Here is a 13,895-nt window from a genome sequence, read left to right as displayed (position 1 = left end):
TTCCCTTTCCTTTTTATTTTTTTCGTCGAATGAATCTCATATTTTGTTTTTAAATAATTACGTTGTTAAAATAAAACTTCTCAAAAAATTGAAATATCATTACTATTTATTTTAAGACCAAAAAAAGTAATCGAGGATGTTTTAATATTAAATATAAAAGTAAAACGTGATTTGTAAAATATGAAGTGTGAACATCATTATAATAAATGGTTTAATTATCCAACATCATTTGATGCGAAAAAGAACACAACACGATCGAAATTTCACAGATCATGCAGATCCATAAGTTCTGAAAAAATTAATATTATTCACGAAATTCTTACTTATCATTTCAATTAATAAAAAACATATTATATTTGAAAAATATTGTATATGAATGCATATAAAATACTTTATTGTTAGAGTAGTAAAAGGAGATTGGCATAAATTTAAAATAATAATAATACTTTTTTATGCTCACGCACTCTCGAACAAAATACAAGTTTCCACACCAAGGCTTTCCCACTTAGCCACGAGAGCAGAAGGGCTTATAAAAATCAGTAAAAGCACACGATCAAGTCTCAGAAACCTGTCTGATACCCATAATTTTAATTTACCACACCAGCGCTCAACAATAGAACATTACCCTTTTCACATTGTCCCTAAGCTGCGGCAGGGGTCTCACAGCAGAACCCATAGGAACCCTGCTACTCCTAGTGGCTGCACCACCACGACTAGAGGACTACGCCACTAGTCATCGAGCCGCTGTCTGATGTTTCCGGCTCCATGTAGAAACGAGCACGAAAAGCAGCTAAATGAGCATAGTACGCAGGAGGCACTGCCACATAACACAAATACTTTAGTATCAAGCCATGATTCTAAATAAAATTATGGAATCTCAAGATTATGATGTTTCTGCAATACATACCAATGGAAACAGACCTTGTGCATCTGGCATATCTGCAAGGAGGCAAAACAAACAATTACGAACTGTACAGAAACAAGTTCTGAGTAGGGGGATATGGGTCCTTACGTGTAGCAAAGGTTGTTTGTAAGAGATTGAAGACCATCAGCAGTAAACTTGTTTTCATCCCACAGCACATGATAATGAGCTGGGCGGCTAGTACCCTGTGAAAACACAGGATACACGTAAGAAACAAATAAAAGAACTTCCAAAGAAAGTAAGGTTTTGTTTGGTATGGTAGATAAGGGGACGATTTTGGCCCTAAACTCATGTTTGGTCCATTTTTACTAAACTCATTCTATCAATCATACCAATTATCAACAAAGATCTTATCGAACAAATACTATTTTACAACCATATTTTACATTTCTTTATACATATTTTCACTTACTAATAATCCAAAAATCCCATCATTCAATCCAAACGTGACATAAAGGTTTGAAAATACCTGGATCCCAGCATGGCTGCACAGGTAGAAGTCGAACTCAGTAGGGTGGCAGATCTTTGAATCTACTACAGTGCCTGCACAAAGTAACATATACAAGTCAGGAAAATCGAATAATAAGTGCCTTTCATAAATCTAAATTATCTAAAACAAATTTAATCAGAGGCCAGGATCATGTTAAAAACTTGGTACCAGGGAGTATGTTTCCACTTCTATCTACTGAATGTCTGTCGTGGTAGTTATTGGCAAACAATCTTGTATGATGTCGCTTCTGTACTACGACAAAGGTAACAGTGGGCTGATAGGTTGGCTCCAAAGATGCACATGCCTGAAGAATCAACGAGTTAACTAACTCTCACAGTTAATGTGTGTGTAGATATACAGAGTGTTAGATATGTAAAAGAGAAAACTAAACTCTAAAAGAAAATGAATACCTTGCGGATTGCATCAAGTTCATAAAGCAATACTTGATAAAACTGCCCTTCACTGACACCATCCCTGTAGGACATGTAAATCGCTTCTATGGGAACAAGAAAAAGAGGATACAAAGAAAGGAAAGAGACAAGTACTGCTCCATTACCTGTAAAAAATAATTCTCTGTGGTTTCTGCCCAGTGGCTCTACGAAATGAAACAAGTAGTTCCCTGATGCATAGCAGCATAATGATTGGACCACGAATTAGTAATTTTCCCAAAAGATGTTCAAAAATGAAAAGAAAAAAAAAACACAAACTGATGACATTCTTCTAAGGTTGGCACAAATAAGACATGAATATCGTACTTGATCATTCCACCATGGACAGTCCCTTTGACGGGATCCTGCCAGGTTTTATACAAGTCTTGAATGAGTTCTTGCCTATGGGCCTGTGCGCATACCAAGCCCGCATATTTTGTGACTTCGGGCCAATCCTGGGAAGCAACAACCTGCAATATAATTGAATATATGCTAAAACATCCAAAATGATAAGCAATGCATCTTAATTAGTAGCAGGAAAAAGAAGAAGCATCTTACAGCTGCAATCGAAGGACTGGAATCCTCGCCAGGATGGGGATGAGTGACATCAGCACCAAAAATAATTGTAGGCTGGTCACTGACAAGGGGTAGACGTCTTGAAATTGCATCAACCAACACCGTGTTCCTCCCTCCAACTTTCACGTTTATCTTCAGAGACACATTGGCAAGGTACTGCTTGCTCATCTTATAGACATGCTTCTGTAGACAACATTGAGAAACAATTCCAAGATCCGTTTCGCATATACGTTTCAGGTCACCTTGAAAAATATGAAGTCAAGATTAGGAAGAAAACAGAGACATAATCCACCTTCATGGTATCTAAGAAAACGGATCCGAGTACATATTTTGGAAACCCATCAAAATTTTACCATAAAGAGAACCATTATTATCCGGCAATATAACAATCAGCAAATCAAGTTCCTTCCCATAAGGCAGCAGTTTAGTCATGACATCATGATACCTAGCTTTTAGAACTCTTTCTACCTGATCTGGGCGGGCATTCAAAACAGGTAAGACGGGTTCCGGATTGAAAGCCTACAAGAAGAAAACACAAAAATCAGAAGGGTTCTAATATTTAACCTACGAGTAATAAAATCCATGGATACCATGCCAGAAGTAGTGCACATTTGCGCAAGCTCATGACAGAAACTGTGCGCTACACTCTCTTGCACATTTCGGGCAAAGTTAATACCAATCCAACAGTTCACTGTACCGCCATTAACCATTCTCTGCACAGAGACAAAAATAAGGTGGTCTTAGCTATTGTTGTATTGTCGGTATACAAGATAAATATGTGTGAAGAGTAATCCTGCCTCTATATGCTGAAATGGATGGCTAGGATTGCAGCAGCACATTAGTGGAATATCTAATGGCTATTATGTTTTAATCTCTTGGACCCACATCTAATTGAGAAGGGGATGAGTTGGCTGATATACACACAAAAGACTTAATAACAGAGATAGGAGTTCACTCTCTCATTTTATTACGTGTGATTTTCTTTTTATTCTTCTGGGAGATATAGCTTGCGTATTTCATCCCAAAAATCCTGCTGTAAAAGTTGAGGGATTTTGTACTCTTCTTGTGAGATTTCTGAATGCTGTAAACTCATCATTGATAATGGATTCAATTGGGGTTGTAACCCTGAACCTTGGATGTAGGATTATTCAAATCCGAACCAAGTAAATTTCGTGTGTTCTTGTTCTTGATTGCTTGGTGATTCTATTTTCTTGTTCTATATTCTGAAGATTTCTTAACAAACTGGTATCAGAGCCAGGTTCCTTCAGTGTCGGTGAATCTTGATTCTTTATTCAGAAGGTGTTTGTGATTTTGCCTGTGAGAATTCTTGCCTTGATTCGTTGAAGAAAGTCTACTGGCCAGGGACAATCTTCAATATGTCGACATCAAGATATGAGGTGGAAAAATTTGATGGCAGAAATGACTTCAACCTGTGGAGAGAAAAAATGATCGCTCATTTGGGAAATTTAGGGCTAGACGAGGCTCTCAAGGGTGAATCGAAAATGCCAGACACCGTTGTTAACAAAGGTGAGATTTTAAAGAAAGCTAGAAATACTATCGTTCTGAGTTTAAGCGATCAAATCCTTCGAAAGGTTGTGAAAGAAAAATCTGCATGTGATATGTGGAATAAACTTGAGCAACTCTATATGACTAAGGCCCTACCAAACAGGATCTACTTGAAACAACGGTTCTATAGTTTCAAGATGGATGAGAACAAGTCCATAGATGAAAATATTGATGAATTCACTAAGCTGCTCTCAGACTTGGAAAACATGGAAGTGAGAATTGATGAAGAAGATCAGGCTATATTTTTACTGAATTCTTTGCCAAGAGCCTATGATCATTTAAGAGACACTCTTAAATATGGAAGGGAGACTTTAACCCTTGAAGAGGTCACGGGCGCTGCCTACTCGAAAGAATTGGATTTAAGAGCAGCTGGGAGACATTTTAAACCTGCTGGTGAAGGTTTAAATGTGAGAGGAAGGTCCCTTGAAAGAAGAGTAAATTTCAACAAGGGCAAAAACCAGCACAGATCAAATTCAAGAGCAAAGAAAACGTGCTGGATTTGCAAGAAGGAAGGACACTTCAGAAGGAATTGTCCCCAGAGAAAGGCCAATCAAAAATCTGATACAAACCCTGTTTTCGACACTGCAAATCTGTCAGATGGGTATGATGATGCAGAAGTTCTTACCATTTCCATTGATGATCCAAAGGAAGAATGGATAATGGATTCTGGTTGCACTTATCATATGTCTCCTCGAAGAGACTGGTTTTTTGACTTCAAAGATGTTGATTCTGGACAAGTTTTAATGGGAAACAATGAATCTTGTACAATTCATGGTGTTGGGTCAATAAAGTTAAAGATGTGGGATGGATCTGTGAAGATGATCACTGATGTCAGATTCATACCTGACCTAAAGAGAAATCTAATATCCTTGGGTACTTTGGATAAAAGGGGATTCAGTTACAAGGTTGAAAATGGTGTTCTAAATGTTGTACAAGGATCCCTAATTGTTATGAAAGGGATTCTCAAACAAGGGTTGTATGTACTGCAAGCCACAACCATCACTGGAGAAGCTAGCCTAACTACATCACACAAGGATCAAACTGAGCTTTGGCACAAAAGGCTTGGACATATGAGCCTTAAAGGACTCCAAGAATTAAGCAAACAAGGCCTATTGGAATCGAAACAGATAAACAATCTTGAGTTTTGTGAAAATTGTGTACTCGGCAAGGCCCACAAACTCAAGTTTAACACTGCCACGCACAGGACCAAATCCACACTGGACTACATTCATTCTGATTTGTGGGGCTCACCCAAGGTACCTTTTTCATTGTCAAAATCTCAATACTTTATTTCTTTAATTGATGATTATTCTAGAAAAGTGTGGATATATTTTCTTAGAACAAAGGATGAAACATTTAACAAATTTGTTGAATGGAAAACCTTGATTGAAAATCAAACGGGAAAGAAAATAAAGCGATTGAGAACTGATAATGGGTTAGAGTTTTGTAGTCAAGAGTTTGATGAATTTTGTGCAAAATCTGGAATTGCTAGACATCGTACATGCACAAGCACACCACAACAAAATGGCCTAGCAGAACGGATGAATCGAACTATTATGAATAAGGTTAGATGCATGTTAAGTGAATGTGGTTTGCCAAATAGATTTTGGGCAGAAGCTGCCTCAACAGCATGTTATCTTATAAATAGATCTCCATCTTCTGCCATAGATTTCTTGGTTCCTGAACATAAATGGTCGAATGTAAAACCTGAATATGATCATCTTAGAATATTTGGGTGTGTGGTTTATGTTCATGTTAATCAAGGTAAGTTGAATCCTAGGGCAAAGAAAGGGATCTTTCTTGGATATCCTAGTGGTGTTAAAGGATACAAAGTGTGGTTACTTGATGACAAAAAATCTGTACTTAGTAGGGATATAACTTTTAATGAAAATGAAGTTTATAAAACTAACATGAATTTTCCAGAAACCGCCAGCTCTAAACAAGCTGAGCAAAATGTACAGTCTCAGGTGGAGCTTCCAAGTTTTGATGACAGGTTTGAAGCTGAAGTTACAGGAAATCAAGATCAAGGTGGAGAAGAATATCTTCAACCTGAAAATGTTCATGGTATGCCTCAAGATGACGAAGGATTGAATGAAGAAGGATTACATGATGAATCTGAATCCAATCAACATCTTGATGATTATGTTCTTTCAAGAGACCGTGCAAGGAGACAAATAAGACCACCATCAAGGTTTGCAAATGCGGATCTTATTGCCTTCGCATTAAATGTGGCTGATGTGTTAGAACTTGAAGAACCAACTAGCTATAATGAAGCAAAAAGAAGCAAAGATTGGCCAAAATGGAAGAGAGCTATGGAAGAAGAATTTCAGTCACTTGCTAAGAATCAAACATGGATTCTTGTTGATAGAGAAAAGGGTAAAAAGGTCATTGGTAGCAAATGGGTGTTTAAACGCAAACCGGGGATTCCAGGGGTAGAAAATGCAAGATTTAAAGCTAGGTTAGTGGCAAGAGGATTTTCTCAAGTTGAAGGTATAGATTATCACGAAGTCTATTCTCCTGTTGTAAAACACACCTCAATTAGGATCTTGTTGGCAATTACTGCAATCCAAAATTTGGAGTTGGAGCAATTAGATGTCAAGACCGCTTTTTTACATGGCAACCTTGAAGAGAAAATCCTAATGACTCAACCAGAGGGTTTGTGAAAGAAGAAGAAGTTGGAAAAGTATGTCTACTTCAAAAATCTCTCTATGGGCTTAAACAATCCCCGAGGCAATGGTATCGTCGTTTCGATGATTTTATGCAGCAAAAGGAATTTCATAGGTCCAAATATGACAGCTGCGTTTATTACTCTGAGCTACCAAATCATGGTTTCATATATCTACTGATTTATGTAGACGATATGCTCATTGCATGCAAAGAAATTAGGGAAATAGAGAAACTCGAAAGGCTCCTCAATTCTGAATTTGAGATGAAAGATCTCGGCCCTGCAAAACGAATTTTAGGAATGGAAATTGTTAGGGACAGAAACTTGGGGATCTTATCTCTATCTCAAGAAGGATACATAAATAAAATTGTAGATATTTTCGGCTTGAAAGATGCTAAAAGTGTCGGCACACCAATTGGTGCACACTTTAAGCTTGCTTCAATTAAAGATGATGAAGCTGAAATGGAAGCTGTACATATGAAATCAGTACCTTACTCAAATGCAGTAGGAAGTGTGATGTACTCTATGGTGTCAACTAGACCGGACATTGCTTATGGTTTGGGCCTAGTTAGCAGATTCATGAGTAAGCCCAGCAGAGAGCACTGGCAAGCTGTCAAGTGGTTGCTAAGATATCTCAAAGGCACTTCTAAGCTGAAACTGGTATACTCCAGCCAGGCACAATCAACTTGTGATATCATTGGGTACTGTGACTCAGACTTCGCTGCTGATCTTGACAAAAGAAGGTCACTTTCTGGATATGTTTTTACATTTGGAGGGAATGTGGTGAGTTGGAAGTCAAGCCTACAACATGTGGTAGCCTTGTCAACAACAGAAGCTGAGTATATATCTCTTACAGAAGCTGTAAAAGAGTCTTTATGGATTAAAGGATTTGTTGGAGAAATCGGATTTGAGCAGAAAAATGCAACCATTTTCTGTGACTCACAAAGTGCTATCCATTTATCAAAAAATGTTATGTTTCATGAAAGAACGAAGCACGTTGACGTGAGACTACATTTTGTGAGGGATATCATCTCAAGACAACTTGTAAGTGTAAGAAAGATTGACACGAAAGTTAACCCTGCAGACATGCTCACCAAGATCATTCCAGTAAGCAAGCTCAAGGATGCATTGGGTTTGCTCAAAATTCAGGAGTAGTGGTCCTGGATGCAAAAGGGAACTCTTATTGAATCCGTGATACAAGCATATCAGAGTCAAGGTGGAGATTTGTGAAGAGTAATCCTCCCTATATATGCTGAAATGGATGGCTAGGATTGCAGCAGCACATTAGTGGAATATCTAATGGCTATTATGTTTTAATCTCTTGGACCCACATCTAATTGAGAAGGGGGTGAGTTGGCTGATATACACAAAGAAGACTTAATAACAGAGATAGGAGTTCACTCTCTCATTTTATTACGTGTGATTTTCTTTTTATTCTTCTGGGAGATATAGCTTGCGTATTTCATCCCAAAAATCCTGCTGTAAAAGTCGAGGGATTTTGTACTCTTCTTGTGAGATTTCTGAATGCTGTAAACTCATCATTGATAGTGGATTCAATTGGGGTTGTAACCCTGAACCTTGGATGTAGGATTATTCAAATCCGAACCAAGTAAATTTCGTGTGTTCTTGTTCTTGATTGCTTGGTGATTCTATTTTCTTGTTCTATATTCTGAAGATTTCTTAACAATATGCAGTACAAAATAAAATATCAAAATGCACCATTAAAACAAATCTTAGATCAACTACAACTAATAGCATCTCAGCAGGAACTATCCTAGAAAACAATGCGCGTTGACAATCTGAGATCGATGTCCAGGGGTGGGCACGGGTTGGATTTTTCGGTTTTGTGTAAGTTCGGGTCGGGGCCCCAATTATGTTGGGTAGCATTTTTTGCTCCCGAACACGGCCCAATCGGGTCAGTTTTTTTATGAGAATTGTGGCAAGGGACATGGATTGGTTCGATTCAATCTATTGTTTGGCTGAATCAAGGAATTGAAGTCCCTGACAGTTTAAGTTGAAACAAAAATCTTGTAACTGGGAATTGTTTCTTGATACCATTAAAATCAATTCAATCAATTGGTTCTCACAATCACACCCTTTCCCAAACACCTTCAGTATTTTTCCTATGCTGCATGGTGATTAGTGATTCCCAAGCTCTGGTTGGTTGGTATAAAATGCTCGATCACTAAGCCCAACAGTGAAAGCCCTATACTTTTTTAAAAAAGGCAAATCGGGTAATTCGGTTGGTAATACTAAATAGTAACCTGACCCGATTTAAAATAGACGGGGTCGGTTATTACCTGAAGCTGATATTTTCGGAAATTACCCGACTTGATCGGGTGAATGGGAGGATCAGGTACCGAAACCCGAAACCGAACTCCCACCCCCATCAATGTCATTGTTACTTGAAGCATTGAAAGATATAGCACACTTCATATGAACAATACAATGAAATGGCATTAACCTTGTTCATCATGTTCCACTGCCCAACTTGGGGAAGACAGTCTTTCTCCCGTCCAGAATCATGATACTTGAGCTACAAAAAGTAAAAAACAATTAGAAAAACAAAGACCTAAACAATTCAAACTATGAGCAAAAATAGAATTTTCTGCTTACCCAAGGTGCAGGCAAAACACGAGCTTCCACTTGAGCAAGCTTCTCACTAATTTTAATCCCAAATTCCTTGGCATAAGGGTCTTCAGCATATGCATTATGGCGTACAGTCTGACAAATAAAGAAAGATGAGCATTAAGTTGCGAATATTAAGAATTACCGCAAATCAAAAACCTATAAAAGCAGAGTAACAAATGCGAAAGCATATATCATATAGAAGGAATGTAAGATTTAAATTGCAAAGACTCGTACAAATTATGTAAGAATCATCACAAAATATTATATCACGTCGTCTTTCTAAGAGCACAGATGCTTCAAACCCAAATAACAGGGACCGCAAAACAATTATTCAAACTGAAACAAACATGAAGTCGTTGTAAGACCCACCCGAAGTATGTCATTCTCTCTCTCATTTGGACGTTGGCAAGTGACTTTAAGGAGCTCAGTAATCTGCCTCTCATTTAACCTCTTTGAGTACCTCTGGCCCTCCACAATCTTGCAGACCTAGATATTAAATTTCTTTAGTACAATAGTCTCAAGATTAATTGAAATAAACAGATAAAAAGAAAATAAACTGACCTCCATGGGCAAATAATTTGGCCTCTGAGTATTTCCAACTTGCAGACAAGGCCATTGTGTGTGTTGAATGACAAATCCATAGGTCTCTCGGAAGTATTCTACCACAGATTTCATTGTGCCTCTTTCATCAACAGGAAATCTAATACCAGCACAAGCCATTTTCAGGTAACAATTGAGTAATTCCAAGCATCGATCAAACTTCGAAGTTCAATGCATTTAGCACCACTATAGAGGAAGTTAAGCTAACATACTGATAATCACATTTCTTTTCACAAAAGTTTTTATGGTTCAAAACAACAAGTTATGATACATTAAAAAGAGAGAATGAGGACATGAAAATGTATAGTTACAATACACAGATGCTCCTAAATGCATATGGTGTCTACCAAAAATTATATTAAAAAGAGAAAATGCGGACATGGATATGATATCCAACAATTTCAACTGTAGCTATGTCTGGTATGTAAGTAGATTTTCTGAGATTTTAAAAAAATTGAGGGCATTTTCGCAGATCATATCCATGCTTATGCAACATAGGTAGTAGATGATAGTTTCAAATGAGAACAACAGAGTCACTACAACATCAGAGAGAACCAAAGTCATATGGATTTCTGCTCGGACATTCAAACAGAGGTACATGCAGCATCAATTTACATTCAAACAGAACATGATCCTTACGTTAGCTCCCGTGTTGCCTGTGATGTCAAACCAGATATGCGGTATTTCCTGCGCATATTTCCACGATGAGTGACCTCCACCTTAACTCCTCTGAGAGCTTTTTTTATCTGTTAACAACTCAAACAATGAGTTGAAATACATGAATAGACCCAGAACCGAAAATTATGTATCCACAGAGTACAGAATATCATCTATCACATAATAGCACGTAAATTTGTAAAACAGGTACATGGATATAAAAATAACAAACACGTGAATAAAGCTTCACTGACATTACTCGAAGGCAGCCAAATCATGTAGAAAATGTTCAAGAGTTTAACCTCAAAACCCTGAGCACTAAAACTATGGGTTTACAATAAACAAGTTCTGGCGTAAAATTTTTATGTCAATGAAACTTTAAAATGGGATACAAAATATCAAAGCCATGAGCATGTGAGGAAGCATACAATCATATAAGTGAAATATATGAAGATCTAACCTTCACACGGTCAGCATCAGACAATGGTCTAGCAGAGACATCCCGATTCAGGAGCTGGGTGACAAAGTCAATCACAGGAAGTGGCTCGATGAAAGCAGTAGATGACATATCTGCTCCGTCAAAGACAATGATCAAGAAGAGAAATGTCTTGGCTCATTGCCATTAATAAGTGAAGGTGTACATAAATGCCCAAAAATTTAATGACGTCCAAAATGAATTATATAAAACCCTTCAATGCATATTCCTGACTGGAAAAAAATATCAAACTGACAAAAAAATGAATTTGAGCAACTAGGTATAGATTTGTTCACCGATGTTCAGGGACAATCCCATTTGAGTAGGGCGAATACTTTGGTAAAAACCCCGCCAACTTTCTAGCCCTTCACCCAACGGATGCCTTCTGCCTAAATCAGGGGAATAAAATGAGCGGCCAACTGGAGAATACCTGCAAATCATAGAAAATTTAATCCAAAGGATATTGAAAAAATTAAAATGTTACCAAAATAATAAGGGCATTAACACTTACCGACTAGTGGGAAGTTCACGCAGAACAATGTCCAAAACCTGAAGAGCTTCTTGGGGTGCATCAGCTTGCCTTCCCTGTAAGAACATGCCTAGATGATGCAAGTCAGCACGTGCTGCAAACTTGATCACCACCTTGAACTCCCTCTCTCGCCTGCACACAAGATCAGAACTCGGATATAAACAGGGTTGCTAAAATAAGATCTCATGCAAGTAAAGGGCAGTCAAGGATTAATGATGTTGCCTTGGACCACCCGGACCATCTTCTTCATCAATAAGGTTGATTTTGAATTCCTTCGAAGCAAAAGGCAGTGGCCCAGCAGTATAAAGACTCTTTCTTCCATCATAAGCAGGAAGTCTCTTTCCCAGATGGGATTCCTGGTACAGCTTCACTAGCTGCTCCATCACAGCACGATTGACACCACGGGATGTGACTTCAGGTGTAATTGATACCTATTTAGAAGGAGATTCCACAAAATATAGACCATGTTAACTGGTGGAACTTAATCTCAAGAGGAAGTTAAGAAAAGAAGAAAATCTTGACGTAAACAACTAACATCATATTGATGCAAGTCTTTGTCAGGAAGCTCAGCAAAAAAGTGGTTGGCCTTCACAACACAACTAGCACCATAAATACCCTTCCCAGGCCTTAGAGGAAATCTCATAGACTTGCTTGAAGCGGGCTGCATTTCTTGGCTTTGGGCCACTTCTGGCTCGATAGAAAGAGGCTGATACGGCGAAGCCAATTCTGAAGAAGTCAACTCCTGAGAATAAGAGCTAGGTCCTGTTTGTGCCTCAGGGCCCCCCAGATACGGAGTCGGCTGAGCCATCATAACAGCATGAAAAGGAGAATGGGTAGCTTGATGCAGCTCGGGAGGTGGTGGCCCAGAAGGTGCCCCAGACCCACGACCACCTGGAAATCCACCATGGCGCTGAGAAGGTGGCCCTCCTCGCTGATACTGTTGACCACCACGGCCTTGCGGATAATCAGTAGGCCCACCATGATACTGCTGTGGAGGAATTCTGCCGCCTCTTCCACCATACCCTCCTCGTTGGGGTGCCCAACCTCTTGCTCCTCCACGGTGTCCAGCAGCCATCTGCGGAGGACGTCGGCCACCAACACGTCCTCCACCAGATTCCTGAGACTCGGAGCTCTCACCAAAACCAGGAATATCAGTTTGCCTCCTTCTTGACATGATAGCAACTAAATCAAAGAAATTGATTGAAATAATTAAAATCATAATCAGGAGGAAGCACGCTACAAACCGAAATACAACACCAAAACTGCACTTGCAAAGACCCATAAGCATAGAAAATTCACGCCTTCATACAAACTGCTACAAACAAAATCAACTCAATATATAGAACCACAACCTAAGTACATTACACCATCTTCAAATATTAACTAGCCTGGTTTCAAAAGCTAACTGATCTGGTAAAATCAAGCTGGATGCACCAGTAAATCCAAATTAGAGGTGAACACACGAGCATGACACGCCTCTGCAATGTCACTACGTCATAAATTGAAACTGACAACGGCATAGAAATCCTTAGCACATGTTCTCATAAGAAAAACCCCTATAACATACATTTTAGAAGATTTACCGAAACATCAATCACAATACTTCATCAAACAAACAAGCTTGACATAGGTGATGATCACCAACATGATAACTTCTCAGCTCGTCCCGACTATGCTATCAGCAAAAAGACAAATTCTGCACGACCAGCAGTCGTGAGATGTAAACACATAGCAAAGCTAGTCCTCAATAGTAATCCATAAAGAAATATGAAGATAGTTATAAACTAGGAATAAACCACACGTTCTCTCCTGAAATATGATTAAACCCAACAATCCGACAGATAAAACTAACAGTAAAAAGCAAAGATAAAATCATCATCATCAGAGAAACCCATCAAACCATGAAAAAAACAGCATCATCCCAAAGTAAACAAAAGAAACTCAGATCCTTTAGATCTATCCATAAAACAAAGAAAAAAACAAAAAGAACTCACCACCGAGAAAAGCGAAAGCAAAAAAACAACATCTCGACATGAAGAAATCCTAAATCATCATCAATATCGTTACCTTATATCCACCCTGCGCAGTCGTGAGAAAAAAGGTTGGGAAAATTCTGTCCACACCAAACACAACACTAGAAAGTGGCTGTTGCTCACACCGCAGCTACAGACTGCAAATTAATAGGGGGCTGTGAGGGTGAAGGAGGCAGGATAAAAAAGGACAGAGACTATCGGAATATTGACACTAAAGTTTGAGGAAACCACGTAAATGCCACCCACATAATACAGTCGTACGTATCATAATATCGGGCCCGCTCTGAAATGACAACTCAGTCCATTGTCTTATTGTGGGGTCC

The 13,895-nt window shown here is 38.6% G+C and overlaps 1 protein-coding gene across 1 annotated transcript; it reads right to left on the bottom strand.

Moving 5' to 3' along the window:
- Positions 1-404: 404 nt before the first annotated feature.
- LOC140835079 (protein argonaute 1-like) lies at positions 405-13,588 on the bottom strand. Its single transcript, XM_073200415.1, is given in 23 exon segments — positions 405-718; positions 720-817; positions 908-939; positions 1,013-1,107; positions 1,392-1,465; positions 1,581-1,716; positions 1,823-1,886; positions 1,969-2,031; positions 2,168-2,310; positions 2,399-2,658; positions 2,770-2,935; positions 3,007-3,129; positions 9,112-9,183; positions 9,264-9,371; positions 9,648-9,764; positions 9,840-9,978; positions 10,518-10,624; positions 10,996-11,105; positions 11,307-11,440; positions 11,522-11,671; positions 11,762-11,970; positions 12,075-12,721; positions 13,534-13,588. Coding segments are annotated over 23 exon segments (3,198 nt in total). The 5' UTR covers positions 13,574-13,588; the 3' UTR covers positions 405-607.
- Between the last annotated feature and the right edge of the window lie 307 nt (positions 13,589-13,895).

The sequence above is a fragment of the Primulina eburnea genome, chromosome 6 (assembly GCF_022965805.1).
Source record: "Primulina eburnea isolate SZY01 chromosome 6, ASM2296580v1, whole genome shotgun sequence".
Lineage (NCBI taxonomy): Eukaryota > Viridiplantae > Streptophyta > Magnoliopsida > Lamiales > Gesneriaceae > Primulina > Primulina eburnea.
This window is presented reverse-complemented; position numbering and strand designations above follow the sequence as displayed.